The 22,751-nt window shown below is 40.7% G+C and overlaps 1 protein-coding gene across 10 annotated transcripts in view; it reads right to left on the reverse strand.

Annotated features, from left to right (window-relative positions):
• Positions 1-1,711: 1,711 nt before the first annotated feature.
• The window catches only part of Nr2c1 (nuclear receptor subfamily 2 group C member 1), a 63,565-nt gene continuing 42,525 nt past the window's right edge, over positions 1,712-22,751 (reverse strand). For all 10 annotated transcript variants that reach the window (XM_063255328.1, XM_063255320.1, XM_063255327.1 and 7 more), the window contains 5 exons: positions 18,248-18,369; positions 11,340-11,479; positions 9,192-9,329; positions 5,924-6,029; positions 1,712-3,574 (listed from right to left, as the gene is read on the reverse strand). In XM_063255328.1, the coding sequence (XP_063111398.1) occupies positions 3,400-3,574; positions 5,924-6,029; positions 9,192-9,329; positions 11,340-11,479; positions 18,248-18,369 (681 nt within the window). In that variant the 3' untranslated portion in view covers positions 1,712-3,399. The remainder of the gene's footprint in view (positions 3,575-5,923; positions 6,030-9,191; positions 9,330-11,339; positions 11,480-18,247; positions 18,370-22,751) is intronic.

Raw genomic sequence — 22,751 nt, forward strand, 5'->3', positions numbered from 1 at the left:
GTAGCTCTTGCAGGTGTGGGCCACCATGACTGGCCCCGAGAATTCTTGAAGAGGCTGTGCTGTCTCTGAGATTTGCCTTGGCATCCTTGTTGCAAGCAGATCATCTTTCCAGGTTCTTTGGTGTTTCTGTGGTCTCTATTCTGTTCCATGTCGTCTCATGCCAGGATGACACTATTCTGGTTATTGGAACTATGTGTTTTGAAGCCAGGAAGTGAAGTCTTAAGCCTTTTCTTTCTTGAGAATGTTTTTGCCACTTAATCCTTAGAATTCTATATGAATTTTAGGACTTAAAAGATTAGTAAAGGCCACTGAAGTTTTGATGGGGATTTCACTGAACCTGTAGAATGCTTTTGTTAGTACATTTTACCAGTATTAAATATTTCAACTTGGGGCTGGGGATTTAGCTCAGCGGCATAAGCGCCTGCCTTGCAAGCAGGCAGTCGTGAGTTCGATCCCCGGTGCCGATAAAAAGGAAAAAGACCAAAAAAAATTTCAACTCTTGAACATGAATGGCTTTCCACTTGTCTCATTTAATTTCTTCCAGCAAGCTATGTGGTTTTCAGTGTACAAGTCTTTTACCTCCTTGGTTAAACTAAATCCTAATTTTATTTTTTGTGGTTACTGTAAATGTGACTGTTTTAATTTCCTTTTTGTCATTGTCAGTGTGCAGAATACATCTGGTCTTTGTGTTGCTTTTGTATTCTGTAACTTTCCTACATTTAATTTTAACCATTTTGGGGGTTCTTACATGAGACACAGTCTTGCTGTGTTTCAGCCTCACCTTGAATTTACTATGTAGCCCAGGCTGTCCGCAAACACACAGTGATCCTCCTGCCTCAGCCACGAGAATGCCAGGATCACAGGTGTGTGCCACCACACCGTTTTTCTCTTCCTTCTAGAACTGCACAGACCTTTCTTTTCTTTGATGAATGCAAGAGACTGATGACTTCTACTGCCAGGAAGAATGGTAAAGTGGCTTCTCCTGGTTTTACCAACCCTTGTTGGTAAAGTCAGAACCAGGAAGTCAGCACCAGATCGTGCAGACGCAACGCTGAGGGACTCCATACTGTGCTGGCTTCAACCCTACCTGAGGTCAGAGCAATGGGCGTGGCTTTCCAGCAAGGGGGGGGGGAGCCTTTCCCAAGGCGCCTTGCCAGCAGCAGACAGCATATGTGCTGGCTGAGCCCCACAGCGCCATCTCTACCAACCCATGCATATTGTAGATTCTTGAGCTAAACAGATGTTAAACCACGTGGAGTGCGAAAGCAGTAGGTAACTACACACCATCAATACTCTAAGCCCCTCACATATCCCTCTGTTTTCATCAAACAGCATCTAAACCAAGTATCACTAATTCTTGCTTTTTAACGATTAATGGCACCCTGAACAACACCTGCACTGCATTTGTTTAACAAATCTGTTAGGTTATACTCTTGTGTACATCTAGGCTTGCTGTTTTCGTGCATTATATTTTGTGAACTCACCGATGTTGACAATTTACTCCTGTGTTTGGTTCTGGACAGCATGACACTGTTCTCTGCTCGTACAGTGCTGACGTGCACTTTCTGCCTCAGTGCTGGAGATGCAACCCAGGGACTTGCACACTGGGCAGAAGCCCCAGCACTGAGCTGCGCCCTCAGCCCTGTGACGTGGAAGAGCTCAGCACTGAACAACAAGACACTGAAATGAATATAGTGGTAGAATGCATAACTTTGTAACACAAGTAACATTTTAATATAGCTTAACAGTTCCATATATAACTACAAATTTAATCAGGAAAAAATACCTGAAACATCGTAATTAGTCATTGGTACATGAATTAGGAAATTTTCTGAATCCTTGGCTTACTACCATGGGTTTATAAAGGTATAATTCTTTTCCATTTGAGTGTTATATACTAAGTGTGTAGCTTTAAAGTTGTTGACAAAAATTGTGATTTAAATTGGGAAAGAAGTTTTACTTAGTAAGTTGTTAAGAGATTAAGTTGATACTTTTAAAAAGTTGATACTTTAAAAAAATGACTATAAAATAGTCATCAGTAAAATCCACACTCCCAAAAATTTCAGCTTCTCTATTGTAAAAATCTTTATAAAAAATGTACTTAGTACAGCAAATTCTCCATATTTGTGTTTTGAAAATTGGTAAGTCATACCAAAAGAACTCACTGTGAAATCAGAGCAACAAACTATCTAACAGTAACAGGTTTGCTTATAACATTGCAGGGGGAGACTCAAAAGTGTAAAATGCTTTTGTAGGTGTGGTGGAGCACAACTGTTAATTCCAGCACTTGAGAGGCTGAGGCAGGAGGAATGCCACGAATTTGTGAGCTAGGCTGCACAGTGAGCTCAAGGTCAGTCTGAACTACAAAGCAAGGTCCTGTCTCAAAATGAAAAAGCAAAAAAAAAAACAAAAACAAAAACAAAAAATGCTTTTGTTGTGGGATAACATGGCTTCAAGCTGACCTTTCAACACTACTGCTTTGTAATGAAAGAATCAGTACATGTTCCTTTAAAGATTATCGAATGTTTTAAAATCACTGTTTAATCACAGACTTTTTTGAAAACATGGACTGGCTATGACAAGTCATTATTGAACAACCTGGACCAGCTCTTCTAACATTCTGAAAGAAATCCCCCAAACCCCAGGGCAGTCAGTAAGCTGTAACACACAGGTATTGGAAGAAGGGAAATTCAAGTGCTTCCCTTGGAATATGTAAAAGCAACAATTTTAATATTCATTTTGAAAAGGTGAAATATTGGGGCTTTAGATTCCACTATATTTAATATATACCAATAAACAAAGAAATAATAACCCCATCTTATTCTCAAAATCAATTTCTTGCCACCTAAAAAGTGCTTATAACTAATAAAACACAATATTTAAAGTCATGAATGGCCTATGTCTCATTGCCAGCAATGAGTAGTGTATGCTAAAGGAGATTATGAATTTACAAAGACAAAAAATATATATTTGACTATTATTTTCTACAGTTCTAATATTATCATACCATTGAGCATAAAATAATCTTTAACATGGCAATTAAAACAGATTACATTATGGAAGATCAAAATACAAATAAGGAATTTCTCCTTAGGGATAATGGCCAGTAAGTATATTAGTTCACAATAAAGTTAAATATGAATAGAACACAATTTAGGGGGAAAAGACTAATTTATTTGTTTTATAATACAAAACAGAGACAGAAAGGGAAATCTAATTCCTGCTGACTGTCCAGTCACTTCAAAAGTTCTTTTTAAGGAAGCTGAAGTAAAAATACCTTGGATTTTGGTAACTTTTTAAAGTCAAAATTTCCAGACACCCTGGAAGAGATGAGTTCAATTTGGTATCCTTTTGTGTTCCAGGAAGGAACAATAAATTTACACTAGGTGATCACAGCTTTCAAATGCTGTGGCCAATTATCTGCGAGTTATAGTCCGCGGGCTCCATCTTTAGAATGTGCGGGATGACGCTGTCGATCCGTACGTTCCCAATGAGGCCTTTGAAGAACAGCTCTTCCGTGATGGTGGCGTTCATCAGTCGCAGGGCTGGCAGCCGGAGCAGCAGCCTGGACAACCTGAAAGAAAGGGAGGGCGGAGAAACAAGGCTGTCAACCAGTTCAAGAGTCCAAAAACACCAGTGAGCCCTGCTTCTTTATTCCCTGGGGTCTAATTTAATACAGATGTAATTCTCAACAGCTAAGACCAAACTTCAGACACTCATGCCCGAGGCTGTGTGACAACTGGCCACACAAAGCCAGCTACCGATTCCATGGGGAAGCCTCACTCTCAGGTGTGAAGCTGCGCTGCCTCACGTGGCTGTGAGGACCATAAAGTGGAGCCGCTACACCACGGGGAGCTTACACATTTAAAACAGGCTCCCCGACTCGTTTCTGATCCTAAGAAGAGCAGGATACACACATTCAATTAGTACCTCAGTTTTACCGTATAAAGCAGTACTGGAGTGGTACCACAGGCAGGAGTAACCCTACTGGGAAGAGTGCGGAACATGGAACCGAGCCCACTGGCTTCAAACCCTGCCCCACCTGCCCCACGCTTTGTGAAGTGTGCCGCCACTCATTCCCTGTGTCCCCCACCGTGTGTGGTGAGGAGGGAGAGGATCCCTGCCAGCTTCTAGGCCACCTAGCAAGGTTCTTAAGGGCGGGGCCTCGGCTTATCCTAAAGCTCACCTTAGGTTGAAAACTGCTCTCTAAGGATAATGATTTTAAATAGGCGGGAACTTAAAAGCTGAGAGTTTTGATCTATCAAAGCATCTGCAAGGAAGAGTTGCATGCTCAAAAGGAGGCAAATTATAAATACTACATCGATTTGCATAATAACACAAGCAGCTTTCTCCCTAGGGCCAATTACTCAATATAAGCAACTTGTAAAATTTTAAGAAACTGAACCACCACCAGGCTACCTCTGTCAAAAAATCTTGTGGTCCATTTATCTTTCTCTTTTCCTAACGTCTTGCACGTTGACCCTTAAGACCACACGGCCGAGAGCTGATCATCGGCCTCCTCTACACCAATCCCTCAGTTCCTGTTTGTTCCCACCAGTGGAGCAGAACCTGCAGGCAGCAGGGCAGGAACATGGCTGCAGAACCCAAAGCTGATGTTCTGGGTGGAACTGGCTTATAACTCTACATTACTTATTACATACACTAAAAAAAAAAAAAAAAAAAACACTATTACAGGTGGGGTTTATTTTTTACTAGTTTGAAGCATGCTAAACTAATGTTTTATTTATTGCATACGTACTTGCTCTTACTATATAACAAGCATGGTTCTAAGCACTTTACACATATTAACTGATTTTTAAATTTTATTTTTTTTTTGACAAAGTCCTTATTATGTTGTTCACACTAACTTTGAACTTGCTAATACAGCCGAGGCTGACCTAGAACTCAAGCCCTGCCTCAGCCCCCTAAGTGCAGAAATTACCAATGTACATATTAACGATCTAACCCTCACATTCCAGTTGTCCCCCGCTCTTGATGGTGGGAAATAAGCTTCCAGATCCATAGTGAATGCCTGAAGCCATGGATCCTCCTAAACTCCCATATTCTGTGTTGCCCTATATGCACACACTTATAAGGCATAATGTTTATAACCGAGCCACAGAAGAGACTGGCATGGAAACGCTAAACACAGAGGTGACACACTCATGGGTGGAGGAGAAGGGGACAGCACAGGGCTTCACGGTGCTGCCCAGACACCCATAATTCCTAGAATTCTCCACTTACTATTTTTGGACCAAGTCTGGCTGAAGGTAACCATGGACAAGGGGCCTACCGTCACTCCTATCATTTCCACTTTACAGTGAAGGGAATTGAAGCTAAACAACTTGCCCGAGACTATACAGTTAGTGAGTCAGGAGTCAAATCCACATTCTCTGGCTTGGATAGCTCTGCGCTTTTAACCACTCTGCTCTTGCTTTGTCCTTTTTTCAAAGCTAGGTGGTGACACTGGCAAGAAATAAACTGAAGGGGCTGGAGATTTAGCTCAGCGGCAAGAAGTTCGATCCCCGGTACCGATTAAAAAAAAAAGAAACTGAAGAATCATAAAATGTTTTAAGTTATAGAACAGTACATTATTATCTGATTCATTCTTTCCCCTCTTTACTAATTAATCCAACTCCAGCCCGACCCTCGAGTGAAAGCTGCAGGACCTGCACTCTTGTGGGGAGTGAGGGATGGACAGACTTGGTGGTGCTGAGCAGCCAGCCTAGGGCCTCGCACACGCCAGGTGAGTGCTGCACCTGGGTTACAGCCTCAGCCACACCATTTTCAACAGCACCAGCTCTCCAAAGGCCAAGCTTGACTAAAACATTTAACTCCTCTGAGAATGGAAAGAGAGTGAAAGACTTGATTCACAAAAAATTTTTTAAACCAATTTAACTGACACAGTTTAACTTCTAAATACCTGTAGGTGTCGTCTGGATATGTTCTGGTTATGTAATCTTGGAATTCCACGTAAGCCTTTTCCTGAAATTTTTCAATCTGTTCCATATTTTCAAGGCCTGGATGATCTGAAACATTAAAGCACATACTGTTACCCTAGTTTTGAATGCTCATTTAATGACATGGAAAGTGGACATGAGAAAATGGGAGAAACAGTTCTGTTAAAAAGCTCCTGCCTGGTCTAAAAAGCACTGGCATGCCTGGAATGCCAGTGCCGAGGCAGGAGGATCGCCACAGGTTCAAGTCCAGTCTGAACTATGAAGAGAGAACCTAGCTGAAAAATCAACACTTCCCCCACCCTCAAGGAAGCTTTTAGATGGGTATAGTGGCAACACCTGTAATGTCAGCATTCTGGAAGGTTGAGGCAGAAAGATCTTGAGTTCAAGCCCAACCTGAGCAATTTAGCAAGATTCTATCTCAAAATTAGGAAATAAAATGTGTAGTTCTATCATTTCACAAATGTTAATTAAGCTACCTACTATATGTCAAGATCTGTACTTCAAAAACTTGGAATTACTTTATCTCACACACATTCTAAATCCAATTAAAAAAATAAGACTCAAGGTATTACAAAGTGGTTTTCTCTCCATTCCAAAAGTGGTAGAATTTTGATAACTTTTTATACTAATTTTTGGCAGTACTGGGAACTGAACTCAAGCCCTCTGATCAAACTACATTCCCCGGCCTGTTTTAATGTTTTATTTTGTGACAGTCTCACTACGTCACTAAATTGTATGAGCTGGGCTTGAAGGTGTAATCTTGCTGTCTCAGACCCCCCAGTGTTGAGATTACAGGTGAGTACCACTGTGCCTGGTAAAAAAAAAGTCCCCCCTCCTACTTTCCTCTTTCTTTCCCTTTCTCCCATCCCCCCCCCCCTTTGTTTTTAATGGTACTAGGCATTAAACCTTGAGCCTTCAGGAGGAGCTACATTCCCAGCTATTATGTGAAACAGGCTCTCACTAAATTGCTCAGGCTGGCCTCAAATGGACAGGGTGCTGCAATCCCAGACACTATTGCCTGACATCATGGAAGTATTTACTGTTTTCAGTATTTCTTCTTCTGAGATAAGGTCTCACTGTCTAGCTCACTTTGGCTGTGAACTAACTATGTAATTAATCCATGCTGGCCTTGAACTTGTGGTACTCATTCTGCCTCAGTGTCCCCAATGGTACGATTACAGGTGTGCACCACTAAGCCCGGCCTTAGAGATTCCTTTGATACCAGGAATCAAGCTCAGGGCGTTGTGCCTACTAGGCAGACATTGTGCCGCTGAGCTACATCCCTAGCCCCATAGAAGTATTTTCAATCTTCTATGATTAAAAACAGAACATTTGAAAATGGTAATCTATACCATACTTTTACAAGGAAAATACACTGCTATAGTTAAATAAAAACATATTCCTGAAACTAGTGAACTTGAATATCGTGACCTTTACCAAAAAATCACAACACAAAAATAAAAATTTATATAAGCATTTCAGTGTCACTATAACATTTCAGAACAGTAGGAGTATTAGGAGTTTATAATCCCTATGCCTAATGTTTCAATTCTCATCTAAGGAAAATGAAGCCACAAACTGCTTGTGATGAAATGGAGACTCTGGACACCACCTGCAACCCCAGCTACCAGGGAGGCTGAGGCAGGGCTGCTGGGTGTGAGGCCAGCCTGGCTACCTGGTGAGAACTTGTTTTAAAGTTTAAAAGGTAGGGGATGGCTTCCTAGGTTCAAGCCCCAGTACTGGAATGGTAGAGACCTTGGGAGCATATGCAAAACCAAGCAGCATAAACAGCTTAAAGGATGAGAGAAGAGACCTGTGTTAACAACTCATGGGGACACAGAGGAACCAGCACAGGGGAGCTTTAACTGTCTCACTGGCATCTGAGGACAAGCAGTTGAAATCACACAGAACCTAAGAGAATGCTGCATGTCTCTGGTTCAGAGCGTGATCATGGAGCCTTTACTTTTCTCACTATCTGTGAAAACCAGAGTGGCAGGAATGCAACAAACTGTTTTTCTATTTATGGAGGCTCTACTAAGCTGCTGAAGAACTGAACTCCGCAGCGCAGCTATAATGCTCTTATTCTGGCACTTGATAAAAACCACACCTAACTCTGAAACACTGAAGTGACAATGGAAATACAAGTCTACAATGTTATTTCACTGATTTTTAGGCCTTTTTCATACAAAGATGTTGTCATTCTTAATCTAAAGCACATAACTTGATGACTTCTAGCATATATACAGAGTTGTACAACTACCACCACCAAACTCACTTTAGAATATTTCTATCAGTTGGAGGAACCCTGTCCCGACCAGGGACACCCCATGGCTCTTCCCCTGAGATCCTAGCAAGCACTCGTCCACTCTCTGGGTCTCTCGGCCACTGCTTCATTTCATATGAATGGAATCAATCGTGCTCCTCTGTGACTGTCTCCTTTCACTTGGCATAATGTTTCTAAGCTCTGTCATCTTATGGCCTCGACCCCAGCTGAACGGTTTCCCACAGTAGGTACATTATTACATCTCTACTCACTTGTCAAGACTGTTTAGGTTGTTTCCATATTTTGGCTAACATGAATTACACTACCCCGAACATCCAGGATCATTTTGTGTAGACACCCACTTTCAATTCTCTTGGGCTGATGGGAACAGGACTGCTGGGACATGTGGTAACTTTACAAGCTGAAGAACTACTAAACTCTTCCCCAGAACAAACACACCACTTTGTTGTTGTTTCTGAGGGACAGGATTTCATTATGTAAGTCAGGCTGGCCTTGAACTCTTGGCTGTCCTGCCTCAGCCTTTTGGAGGCTGGGATTACAGGAGTCCACCACCACGCCCAGTTCAAATGTACCAATATTCCTACCAGGAATGGATGAGAATCCTGATTTCTCTAAATACTTAACACTGTGCTTCAATTAAGAAATAAATGTATATGTATATACTGCCAGGTGTAGTGGTCTCATACCCGACAGCCCACCCTACGTGTGGATTTTTATTTTCATTTTATTTCCCTTTTTACTCAGCCCAAATTTGCACTACAGAGTTCATTTTCCCTTGCCCTTCTCATTAAATGTGAAATTTTGCCACCATTAAAAGAAGGAGGAAGAGGAGGAGGAGGAGGAGGAAGAAGAGGAGGAAGAGGAGGAAGAGGAGGAGGAAGAAAAGTAGTAGTAGTAGCAGCAGCAGCAGCAGCAGCAGCAACAGTCATAGCAGTAAATATCTGTACCTGGACTGAAGAGCACTATCGCCTTCAGGTAAGCATATTCGTACCCGTCAATGCACAGCTTAACCATGCTGTTACAGAACTCCTGCAGCTTGAAGATGTGCTCCATCAACAGTTTTCTCCTTTCCGGTGACATTTTATCTTGAATTAAAAAACAAACAAATGATTTTAGTTTTCATCTAAAGTGTGTGACTATTTTCATCCAATATATTTTCTTCTCACTAGTTTTCAACGTTGAATTTATTCAATTTATAAATGCTTAGAATTCAGAATCTCTTCAGTTACAGTTGAAACTAATAATCTTTAGATATTCATTCAACAAAAAGTCAGTACAGAAAACTGTAAAGGTAATATTTCCTTTCAAGGTATGCCTTTGAGAAGATAAAATATAAGACAACCATCTGAAAAACTGACCAACCAATGTACAAATGACTCAAATTCTGGTAAAAGAATTTATTTCTTTAATAAATTAACTTTATTTCTTTAATAAACTTTAAATAAGTTTAAAGTTATATTGCTTGGAAATAAATCTTCACTTTTAAAAATGATACCACTATAACCAAAACAAGTGTTTAGCAAAACAAAAAACTCAAAAAACAAAGCATTGCCAGATCAAAGAAAAACTGAGGTGGGGCTGAGTGGTGCAGGGCTGTATCCCAGTACTCAGGAGGCCGAGGCACAGGACTGCTGGGACTTCAAGGCCTGCCTGAGCCTGGATTGCCCAGTGAAACACCATGTCAAAAAGAACAAACAACAACAAAGAAAGTATAGCTGAGAAGAAAGTTCTGCAGACATATTCTTGTTTGCAGTGGTGAGACAAGTAAAAAGACCTCTATTAACCATTAGTCAACTACAGCTTTCCTGAAATTGGGCTACAAAACAACTTGTAAGAAGATGAAAAATGCATTAGGACTGTAAGTTCATAAATGAGGAATATCAGGGGAGTGTGGTGCCACCCTTCACTAGATCTTCTAATTTAAGTCTCTGCTCCTAAATATAAGCAGCAGCAGATGATTTAAAAATAATGAAAACAGCCAGGCTTGGAAGCTATGCTTGCAACACCAGCTACCTTAGGATCGTAAACTCAAGGCCAGCCTGGGTGACTACAAAGGTCCTATCTCCAAACAAAAAATTTTAAAAAAAAGTTGGAGATGTAGTTCAATGGCAAAGTGCCTCTGGGATCTACTCTCGGGTACTGTGAAAACTAAACAAACAAAAATACCCCCGAAGAAATGCAGTGTGTTAAGGAACTAAAAAGTAGTCCATAGTTATAAAATACTCCTGAGCTCAAAAGACAGGAAAAGGTAAGCTCTTCTAAACCAGTGACCGCCTGTTTCCTTAAATGACAGAGCTGTCATCATTGCGGCTTCCAGGAAAGGAAAAAGACCGAAGACTGTTGATGACCATGGTTCTGTTTAGCCAAGAGACAACACAGCCTGGATTTCCTGGGATGCGAAGGGCTGTAATAAAGAAAGCAGCTGCACAGGTGGCGAGAAGCACACATCTACAATATCTCATCATCTCTGTGTAAGGTCGCCTTGGATTCTCAGTTCCTGTACCAAAGTACCTCAACAGAGATCACCCAAGACAGGCTCTGGCCAGGCCCGTCCCTGCTCAAGGGCGCAGTGGTGTCTCCCTGCAATGCAGTGGGACTGGGGGGTGAGGCTGTTAACAGGACTCATGGCTTTCTGGTGACACTCGGTTCACCTTCTCGGGAGAGCAGCTGTTACACAAGCAAGCCTGGCTTTCTCAGTATTCCTGCTCCTTTCTCCTCCACTCTCTTCTGCAGGTACTTTGCCACTGGCGGGCCCTAATCAGAGGCTGAGCAGGTCCCAGTGCCAGACCATTCTACTTCCTGAACCATGAGCCAAAGAAAATTCTTTCATTAGCAACAACCCAGTGCCAGGTGTTCTGTTTTAGCAAGAGAAAACTAAGCCTGCCAGACTCAAATATACTACTTCCAATTTTGTTGCATATTCACTCAAAAATATTTTTTGGGTTATTCACAGATTTATCAAAATATAAAAATTGAAGTAAAACAGAGCATTGGTACATAAACAAAATCATAAGGACATGTAATTGATCAGAACATTTTATAAAGCAGAGACCTCCTCCTACACCCTGGAAGACCGGTAAGGAGTTACTTTTTACCTTGTTGCAGGCTGCTGTGGAGACAGTTGACAAAGGTTGCTAATATGGTTGCTACATTCATCACTTGCCAGCACTGGGCAAGGCCAAGAGTAAAGAGTTCGTTCCAGTAAGCTTTCACCAATGATATGCTGTTTTCTTGCCTATTAAAAATAAACACATAGCATAAACGAGGAGTGAGGTAAACTTTGTAACTGATCTATGCACTTAAAAGTACAGTATTACTGAAGTAAAAGTACTCTAGGAAGACTAAATGGGCATGGACTCAATCAATTCTGTTTGGTACAGCTGCCAGCAATTGATGAGGAGGGCTCATGAACCTAAATACTAACCAGTTCTTTTGTGGGGTGTGGGGGTGGGTGGGAGTGGGGGTGTAATCAAGGTTGAACTCGGAAACCTTGTGCTTGCCAGGCAGGTGCTTGTGTCACTGAACTAAATTCCTTGCAAAGTACTAGGGTTTTTTTGTTTTGAAAAACTTTTTGTAACGTTCTTTTGCTCTATTTTTTTTTTTTTAAAGAAAAGAACTATTAGGATTATTTGGCAGTAGGTAAGCAATCAATATAGTGGGAGAAATGGTTCATTCTATAATCAGGCCAAAAGCTCTTTCCTGAACTGCTGGATAATAAAAATCCAGCAGTTTAAGAAAACAGAATAACAGGCTTCCCAGCTCTCATGTTGCATAACTATATAAGATGAAGACACTAAATAAGCTTTACTTTGCTTAACATTACTGAGGTGTATCTGGAATCCAAAAAGTAGACCTTTTGTTTGCTTTATTTATATACTTATTACTTTTGGTATTGGGGGTCAAACCCTAACCCTCGCATTTGCCAGGCAGGTGCCTGTGCTGCTGAGCTAAACCCCCAGACTTTGTTTGCTTCATTGAGACAGGGTCTTATTACACAGCCCAGGCTGCCCTTGAACTCACAGCAATCCTTCTGCCTCAGCCTCCCAAGAGCTGGGATTATAGGCATGTGCCATCACACTGGGCTGCAACAATTGGGCCTAAAGTAGAGAGCAGAAGTGCAGTTCCCAGAGCCTGAGGGTTTGAGCAGTGGAAGACGAAGACAGAGCATTTAATGGGCACCAGGGTGCAGCTGGAGAGGCGAAACTGCTTGTGTTCTGCAACAGAGCAGGGTATTCAATGGACAATCATTATTTCAAAGCAGCTAGTAGAAAGAGTTCTGGTAAGCTCTTTCAGAGGCTTGCTCTGCGATCTGTGGAGCGTGTTTCCTTTCCTGCTTTAGTACTTTCAATAAATGTCTAATCTTTCTACCTTAAAAAAAAAAAAGGAGGTTCTGAATGTTTCTAAGACACAGAGATGATATGTATCTGAGCGCGCAGACAGGCTAACTAGCCTTCTCTCGTCATTGTACATTGTATGCACCCCAAGTATGTACAATCAGGGGCTGGGGGTTTAGCTCAACGGCATAAGCGCCTGCCTGGAAAGCAGGCAGTCGTGAGTTCAATCCCTGGTACCGATGAAAAAGACAAAAAAAAAAAAGTATGTACAATCACTATGAAGAGTATATTGAGTCGGGCGTGTGGTGCACACCTGTAATCCCAGCACTTGGGAAGCTGTGGCAGGAGACACGCTGCAAATTAGAGGTCAGCCTGGAATATTTAGTTAGAGGCCAGTCTGAACTACGTGGCAAGATGCCATCGCAAAAAAAGAAAAAAATTACCCAAACATGCAAAGCCATATGACCAACCCTCGCGGAGGCACTGGGGAAATAGCAATTAACATGAAGGATTAAGGGCTGGGGGTTTAGCTCATCGGCGTTAAGTTCCTGCTAGGCAAATTCAAGGTTATGAGTTCAATCCTTGGTACCAAAAAAAAAAAAAAAAAAAAGGAGGGACTAAGTCTGCTTATGAAAAAGAAAGAAAACTTACCAACTGTATACATGTAATTATATGTTAAGTTTCAGGTAATAAAAATTCGACATTGCTGCAAAGTGGGGGGAGATAAAAAAAACAGGGAGGTTCAGATGAAGTGATTAGAGATGGCCATTTGCAGCTCGAGGAGAGGCCAGTGAGGCAGTGACATCTGAGCCATTTGAGCAAGAAATGATGGAAAGGAATTTTAAAAAGCTCTAGGCAGGCAGCATTGAAGGAGGAAGAATACAGCAAACTTGCTAAAGGGAGAATGTGTGTGGACCAGGTGTGAAAGCGTTCTGGGTGGACTATGAAATCTTTTCCCACTGATTCAGAACACCCCTTCCCTGCTGGTTTGCCTAGGTAATAAATCTGTCCCTCCCTTCAGGGAAGCTCAGCTTCTCTCACACTGACCCTTTCCACTGCCGCTGCGGCGCTGCCTGGACATCTGTATTTTCCGTCTATCACAGGGCGTCTGAATTGATCATCTGGGATCTGCTCCCACATAGGCCAGCTCCTCATGCGAGGCAAAGCTCCTCACGCACATAATCATGTCAGGGCCTGGCCCAGCGCACAGCCTAGGGAAGGAGCTCAGCACCACCTTCCAACCTGGAGAGCCGGAGCAGGCAGAAGACGGTGCGCAGGACAGGGGCTGCTGGTCTTAGGCCAGATCTGTGCCCGTACTCAGACAACCAAGGATGACTTCTCCCCTTTCTCCAACATGCACATACTAATAAATGATACTTAAATTTTTTTTCCTCCAGCACTGCGGAATGAACCCAGGGCCTTCATACTGAACCATCCCGAACCTTTTCTGTGAAGTTTTTTTTTAATAATTTTGAGTCTCAAAACTTAGCTAAGTCACTAAAAATTGCCCACAAAAGGCTCAAACTGGCCTCCCAGAGCACTGGAAACATAGATGTGTACCACCATGACTGGCCATATTTTTCCTGCTTGTTATGCCTTTAAAATCAGCATGATCAGTGTGTTTTACAGAAATCATTCAGTAAGAACCTTTATGATATTACATTTTATTAAAGAACAGAATGACTTCATACAAAGACCAATATAACATTTCAATTTAAGAATGACAAGGTAACTTTTCTCACTTGGAATTATTCAGGTGAGATTTTAACTTCACGATGTTCTTTTTTCGTTTGAGAAATGTTACTTGCCACAAAAAACCAGGTGTTAAACTTGAAAGTAAAGCTTAAGTACAAAGAAAACCAGAATTTTTAAATCTCCATATAGAAAGTGGTTAAAAATTCAAACTCAGGTAAACAAAATAAAAGAAAAATAACAAGACACTATTTTTAATTTATCAGAAAAGAAGATAAAGTCCACAGTGAAGGTGTGAAGAAATATGCATACACATCTCTAGGTGAGACAGCCTGATGAACTTTCCATAAGACAACTGGGCAATACCTAGCAACAATACTGCCCAAAAGCAGAAATATGGTTTAGCCTAGAAATTCCCCTTGTAAGATTTTATAGAAATGAATTCAGTAGCCAAAATGTGCACTGTAGTGTTGGATATAATAACAAAGCTGGCAACAACTCAAATATCTATTGATAAGGCATAGGTAAATAGTAATAGACCCGTAAGATGGAATAGTGGGCATCCATTAGAAAAAAAATGAGGCTGCCATGGTGGTGCATGCTTGTATCCTAGCGCTCACACACTGAGTGGATCGCAAAAATCCATGCCCAGCCTGTGCAACTTAAGGAGACCTGTCTCCAAAAACAAAAACAAGGCCAAGGATTTAGCTCAATGGTGTAGGTGACTGTACAAAGTCATGAATTCGATCCCTGGTACCGGGGAAAAAAAAAAGCCAAAAAACAAAAAGCAAACTAAGATAAACTATCTTACATCTGCTGATACAAAAATTACTTCCTAAAACCTATATAAAAATATAAAAAGACAAAGAAAAAGACGTTTAGATGTGTCTTAATAGTTTAATGAATATGGCATGGAAAAAATCTAATAAAATACCAAACTGTTTAACCTGAGGTTAGTTACTCTAGAAAATGAGGTTTTACTTTGTAGTTCTACACTACAAAATGAAGAAAGACAAAAGCAAATCAGTTTTCATTTTAACTTCTATTTCTGATGCTTTACACAGTAAACAGCTAACCAAGCTAATTAAGCAGTGAACACAGGAAAAAAAAAAATAACAGAAACCAGAGTGATGGCGAGCGCGTGCCAGCACAGGGGACAGGAAGCACTGCCAGGGCTTAGGGACCAAAGCGGCAACCAAGGAATACATAAGCTATGGATCCAGAGGAAATGCTAAGACACTAACAGTAGAAATCAATTACCCAATGGCAGCTCCCTACACTCCCTACTAGACAAACAAAACCCTCACACCATGTAGAAGTAGCTATGCTGATTCCATGCTTTTTGTTGATGCAATATTTTTTTCAAAAGTTTATTACATTAGGAGAAAAGAGGAAGTCCTTTTAAAAAGAAAGATACTAACAGGATGAAGCAGCATGAAGGAAAATAACCATCATGTATTCCTTGGTGCGCGGTGCGGGGGTAAATGCACACTATGCCCTCCCACAAGGGCACAGCTCCCAAGCAGGGTTTTCTGCCCCTACTCTGCAGACAGGGAACTCAGCCTCATTTGAGTCACAGGCCCAAAGATACAAAATCAGTAGGTGAAGAAAGCCAAAATTTGAACCCATCTATCCTTTTATGATCCTTATATCATCTAGAAAGTAAAATGCTGGCTGGGGATTTAGCTCAGCAGTGTAAGCGCCTGCCTAGCAAGCATGTGGTTTTAAGTTCAATCCCCAGTGCCAAAAAAGAAACTGAAACGGTGGATGCGAGGGGCACATGTGCTCTCAGTTGCTTTCCTCTTAGGGAAACTAAGCCAATGATGATACGTATTTCTGTTGTTACCGTTGCTGGAATGGAGCCTAGACCCTTGTGCATGCTAGGCAAGTGCTCCATATTCCCGAGCCCTACGAATGACCTGTTCAGGGACAAGAAATACCAAGTTCAGGCTGCAGTTAAAGGCTGTAGTTGCCAGCTCTGTAATTATTGTAATCCCAGACTCCAACCAACTTCCAACAGAGCCCACAGGGAAGAGTGACTATCCCCTAGCCAGGAAGCTTAGGCACTTTTGCTGGTTTCCTCAACATCTGCAGGACTTACATAGCACAGGATAATCACATCCAACAGAAGTATTTAGGGTCATGGTGTTAATGGCCATCTGAACTCAAGGAATTCAAATTGTACCTCAAATTCCTTTCATCTGTTGTTTCACTATAATAATTGATAATCCATTATAAAAAAAAAAATCGCCAGTTTGCTTTTTTGACCAGGTATACTAGACAAACTTAGTTAACTATACTTCATGCTTTTAAAGTAGCAAAAATGCTAACATGTAAAATTTCACATTGTATTTTACTTTTCCTTAAAAAAATCAGACATGGTGGCACACGCCTGTAATCCTAGCATTTGGGAGGCTAAGGCAGGAAGACTCCTCTAAGAGTTCAAGGCCAGCCTGGGCTACCCAGTGAGTTCAAGACCAGCCTGAACTATATATTAATAAGACCCTGTCTCAACCAAAACAAAACAGAACACACCTCTCAAAAAAAAAAAAAGAAAGAAAGAGAAGAAAACTGGAGAAATTTTTAAAGTTGAATGTTATTTTGATTGAAAAAAGAATGCGTGTTTGAAAGATTAACCACTGTGAATCAGACTTGTAGTCTATGGAACTGCATATTCAGAATGTGACTTAATGTGACTAGTGACCACATCATAACATTAAATGTCTTCAACATCATGATTCAGATGTTATTTATATGTAAAATATCCTCTAAGGACTTGGATAAGTACTGATTTTCACTGGATAAATGAGAAAATTGTTCTCTAGGTTATGAAAGTGAATTACTTATAAAATCAGTCTTGAGTAAGGTCTTTGGAATAGAATGAAATTATGGGCTCCAATTTTTCCTCTGTCTCACTTTTTTGTATCCTAGTTTAGTGATGGTGAATGTTGTAAGAGCACGGGCCCACACTACAACCCAAACTCATTCAGTTATCACACAGTGCTAACACTGCAATGAAACCTGAATACCCAAACAAGACACACAGTAACATCTTTTGACCTAAAAGAAAAACACAGGGCTGGGGATTATTTAGATTTACTCAGAGGCATAAATGCCTCCCTGGCAAGTGTGAAGTTATAAATTCAATCCTTGGTACAAAAAAACAAAACACAACACAACACACATGCCACAGGTTCACCACCACCATACTAGTTACTTTAAGGCAATTTAAGTATGTTTGATGAAACACTGATATAACTTGGATTGCTTATAGCACACCATGTGCCAGTTCACTTGATTTCAGAACAGAACATAGACTGTTCTTTAGGGGTAACCCTAAATCTCTCACAGGGATAGTATAGGGGTTTTACATTTCTTTTTACTTTCTTTTTGTGTGTATGTGTTGGGGGGCATTGAGGCAGGCTCTCAAGATATAGCTCAGGAAGACTGGCTGTGAACTCAGGGCAATCCTCCTGCCGCAGTCCTCTAAATGCTGTGATACAGGTGCGTGCACCTTCATTCCCAGTGTAGGTTTACGTTTTCCTCTTTTTTAAGAAAGGCAACCATGTGAATGGAAAACAATGACATCTGTTTTTAAACCTAACTGCTGTGAATTCAGAGCCTTTGTAACACATCTGGATGGGAATTCAGAGGGCGTGGAAGGAGAATATAACTAGACACGCCTCCAGCTTTCTGTGCCTGCCTGGGCCGAGACAGCTCTTACCAGTATTGGGCACAAGCAACTCACTCAGTTAGATGCCAGCCAAATCATGACGTGTCCATCCTCCAACACACTAAATTAATATGTAGAAAATAGTACTTAGCTGCTCCAATTTGTCATATAAACGATACAACGTAAAGTTAAAAATATACATTTTTTTCCCTCCTTTAATGAAACTCTCCCAAAATAAAATTTCTTGCTTAATGTACATTTGCTACAAAGTCACATTTACATTCAAGGACTTAAGAACACTCACCCTAGCGCCTGGAAAGAAGGGATGGAAAGTGCCCAGTGCATTGATAGGAACAGCAGCCTGGAGGCAGACTCCCCAATGTAGTGCACATTCAGGTACTCGGGCGTAGGAGAAGGCATGGTGAGCTAGTGTGAACAGGGATGCCGGTAAATCATCTTGTGACTTCATGCTCTAAGTTAGCAATTCTTTGAAAAAGTTGAATGTAAACATAACACATCAAATGAGTCTAGTACATTCACAAAAAGAGGCTAATCTTGAAATAATCCAAGCACCTGATTTTTACAGCTAACTGGGCTTAGAATAAATGAGACAACAATATTCAGAGAAGCAAAATTTCAATAAACATCAACAATGATATCCTGGTTTATTTTTAAAAATTACTTTCTACCTTGTGTTTTTGCTTCCTTCTTAACAATGATGCACAGCAAATTCAGTAAGGAGCAATCAGATATGCTAAAACTCCCTTCACTGAAGTAACAGGCTTAATGAATTTAAATGCTTGCAGGATTAAGGAGTAATGAATGAAACAGATTTATGGCTGCCAAATGGCAAGGGCACAGTCCCCAAAAACAGGGCCTGGCTGTGACTTGAATTTAGCACAATAAAACCATGGGAATTTTCATTCAGCACTGAATTCTCAGCACTCAATTTTTCAGGGTACGGCCTCTGCAAAATCTCTCTACTTAAAAAAAAATGATACTAAATTAAAAAGCAATTTAAAAACTATTCTGCACATAATACAAAATATGCCAGGAGACAAGCCACTCATGGGCTTGTACTGCTGACCTTGATGTGATTCTTTCAAATGTCTCACTACTGGTGCAAATAAATAACCTACCTCACAATATTTCTGAAACCATTTCGGAAAGTCTTGTTACACACAATTTTTATTGCCATAAACGAACTGTGTAAGAAATACTTTCTTTTTTATGAATGATGGGAATGATCCACAGCATATCTGTGGATATGGGGAGTCTGTACTCACTACTGTGAGTACTAGGCTGGAGGGCAATTTGAGTTCTACCAGACCTGGACACTTGGCACATTGAGTGCTACAACACGGGGTCAGCCCTCTAATTCAAAAGACTCGAAATCTGAAACACTTCGGGCACCAACACTTAAAATGTTTCAAATCTCAGAGAATTTCAGATTTTCAGATTTGGGATGTTCATTGGTAAAGTTTCCGTGACTATCCCAAATCAGAAAAAACTAAAATTAGAAACACTTCCAAGTATTTCACACATGGACCCCTAAACTTGTAAACCACTTCTAAACCTCTACTCCAGAAAAACACTTGCACTCACACAGAAAGCACACACAAGTGCCCACTCCAGCTCTGTTTAACACAATGAACGCTGTGTGAACACTGGCAACGACCCAAGCTGTCATCACCAGGAAAGAATACTCTGTGCTGACTGCCTTGGCGATGCTCATGAGTACGTGTATGGGCACACGCAGGTGCGTGCACAGAATGCATGGAAGGGAACATACCGCACACTGGTTACCTGGGGCCGGGCAGGGCGGGGAACATGTATTTTGGAAACATACACAGCTTCCACCAGATTCTCAAAGGTGTCTATGACACCAAAAAGAGCAAACTTTTTATCAAAATGGTAAGTTCTCTAGAAATGTTAAAGAAAATGTAAAAAACATTAGCTGACTTTGTTCAGTGTGAGTCACAAATGTTTTAATGACTTATTAATGGTGCCTCAGAGTAAAACAACAGAGCAGTTAAGGGTTAAAGTCTCATTTAATAATAAGAAAAAACTTATGTGTAGTGGGGAACAAACATAGCACCTTGTGTGTGCCAAGCATGCGCTCACCACTGAGGAAGAAAATTTATCACATGTTCGAGAAATGTTTACTAGAGCAGTAAAATAAACAGAACATAATCCTGAAGGAAATGAAGCAATTATTAAATATTTTAAGTATATTAAAAAACTAAAAACTGTCATACCTTCTTAGAATTGCCCCAGGTGTACAGTGGGGAAAAGTGTCTAAAAATTTAGAGTAATTACAGCAAAAATACTAGTTTTATGGAAGAGGAATAAATAAAATGAAAAACAACAACAAAAAATGCCCTCTACTGCTGAGCATGGTAGCTGTGACCCCAGGACTAGGGAGGCTGAGGCAGAAGGATCATCCCGAGCTGGACGCCAACCTGGTCATATAGTGAGTTCAAGGCCAGTCTGAACTACATAGCAAGATCCTGTCTCAGGAAGAGAGGGTGGGGGAGAGGAAGAGAGAGGGAGAGAGAGAGAAGGAGAGAGAATATCCTTTACACGTTAGCTATAAATAATGAATTACTTGCAATTCTGTGAGTTAATCTTGAATATACTGTTTTTTACACAACAATGGTGTTCAATGACAACTTTCCATTGCCTTACTTATAAGAGTGAAATCATCAGCAATGTACACTAAGAGAACTCTTCTACCATATTATTTTACTTTAGAGAAGGAATGTTTCATGATTTACATTTTATATACTTTATAAGCCTCTAGCATTATAATAAATCAGAAAGTTAATCTGGCTGAACAAAATTAGTGCATTTAGCAAGTCTTGTAACTGCAAAATCGTAATTCTTTACTTATGCATACATGGAAGATGAGTTTCTACTACAAGATGTTAAAGCTACTCAAGAATACCTAGAGATCATCAGGCTTATAAACTAATTTTTGCATATTTAAAAAATTATAAAAATATTTAATAAATTGAGCTATTTTAAAGAATACTGAAAAGACCTAAGCCTGATCAATCTGTTTTAGAACATGCCTTTTTGATTAGCTACTTTTACAGTTACCTTTCTAGCAGTTTCTGTACAGCATTCTGTTAACAGTCTGTACAATATAGCTTTCAGAAAACCATCTGACTTGAGTTAGCATGTCTGGGTTCTGCTACTTATAACTTTTCATTATTTGTATGGCACTAAATCATTTGCTTAATAACCATTTAAATATACGTGCTGCTGTCTTAATGGAGACACAGAACGAAAATGGAACCAGCTACGGAAGAGGCTAAGAGGCCAAGCGTGCTGACTCACATCTGTAAGGAGACTAAGGTAGAAGGACCACAAGGTTGAAGCCAGTCTGAACTATGTAATGAGACCCTGTCTCAAAAACAGAAAAAAGAAAAACAAAAAGCGGCTAAGAAAGGGAACATGATGTATGGGAAGCAACATGCAGTTCGGTAAGACAGAGGCCCTGGCAAGTCACATTACAGAGATGGCGTAAGCACACATGGACAACAGGAAGGCTTTTATTAAATGTTTTAGCAGTGCTGGGGCCTGCACATGCGAGGCAAGTGCAATAGCCAAGTGACATAGTTAGAGTGATTTTTAACAAGTATCACACTGATAATAGTGAAGATGAATAGCAAGCGAAAATATTTCAACACTGCAAGCTAAAAATTTTAACAGGTCTAAAACATAACAATGGAAATAAAACTGAAATGGAGAAATTCAAGTAACAGAATGACTAAAAAGGGGGTGGGCAAGCATGGTGGCTCCCACCTGCAATTACTGCACTCAGGAGCTTGAGGCAGGACAATGGCAGCAAGCTCAAGGCCAGCCTGGGCTACACAGTAAGTTGAAGGCTTGCTTGAACTACAGTGAGACATTGTCTCACAAAATACTCGAAAGGAGAGGAGCAAGACATGGGGAGAATGAAGAGGACTCTCTAAGGCTGCAAATACAGGTAACTGAGAGGACTGGCAGCGTAATCCTGAGATGATAAACACAGAAGGACGGTTTTGGAAATCACTTCTTTTTTTTGCGACAGGGTCTCATGATGTAAACGAAGCAGGCCTTGACCTTGCAGCAATCCTAACTCAGCCTCCCCAGTGCTGTTGTGCTGCCGAGGCCAGTGGGAAATCACCTCATTTCTGTGTCACATACTTATTCATAAAATGGGAGGACTCTCTATCTTGATTACATTTATAAAACTGTAAGAATCAAGAGAAACAGGTAAAATTCTTTTAATAAAAATGTTAAATACTGTTCTAGATCTTCACAATTCTAGCTTCATTATTAGATTATTTCTCCTTACAACCTAGAGTTGTCCTGAAGACACTGAGAATCTTTCTTCACCTACCAAATGCAAATAAAAATTTTAACCTCTCCAAGAGAATGTGTTAAGCTTCAAGTGAAAGAATGTATGTAAAAATAGTCAGCAAACTCTATTACACACAAAAATGCAAGAGAAGAACAACGCTATTCAGCTCAGCAATAGGGAGAGGGGCTGAGCTGCGTGACTGTAGATGTCAGGCCTTGGAAAGGATGATCAAAAACTGAGAAGAAACGCAGGGAGGCACCTACTGAGCACAGGAGCTAAGCAGGGAACTCACTGAGAAATACACCTCCTAAGAGCAGGACTGTAAAAGAAAGATCGAAGAAGTCCTGTGCAGAGCCAACACTTCATAGCGCTCTCAGGACACCAAGAATTAAGAAGCAACAGAAGGATTGGGAAAAATTAAAATCCAGAAACAAAAACTGAAGTTCTAATTTGCTTA

Source organism: Cavia porcellus, unplaced genomic scaffold (assembly GCF_034190915.1).
Source record: "Cavia porcellus strain 051 isolate PalLab524CR breed Dunkin Hartley unplaced genomic scaffold, mCavPor4.1 scaffold_8, whole genome shotgun sequence".
NCBI classification, from domain to species: domain Eukaryota; kingdom Metazoa; phylum Chordata; class Mammalia; order Rodentia; family Caviidae; genus Cavia; species Cavia porcellus.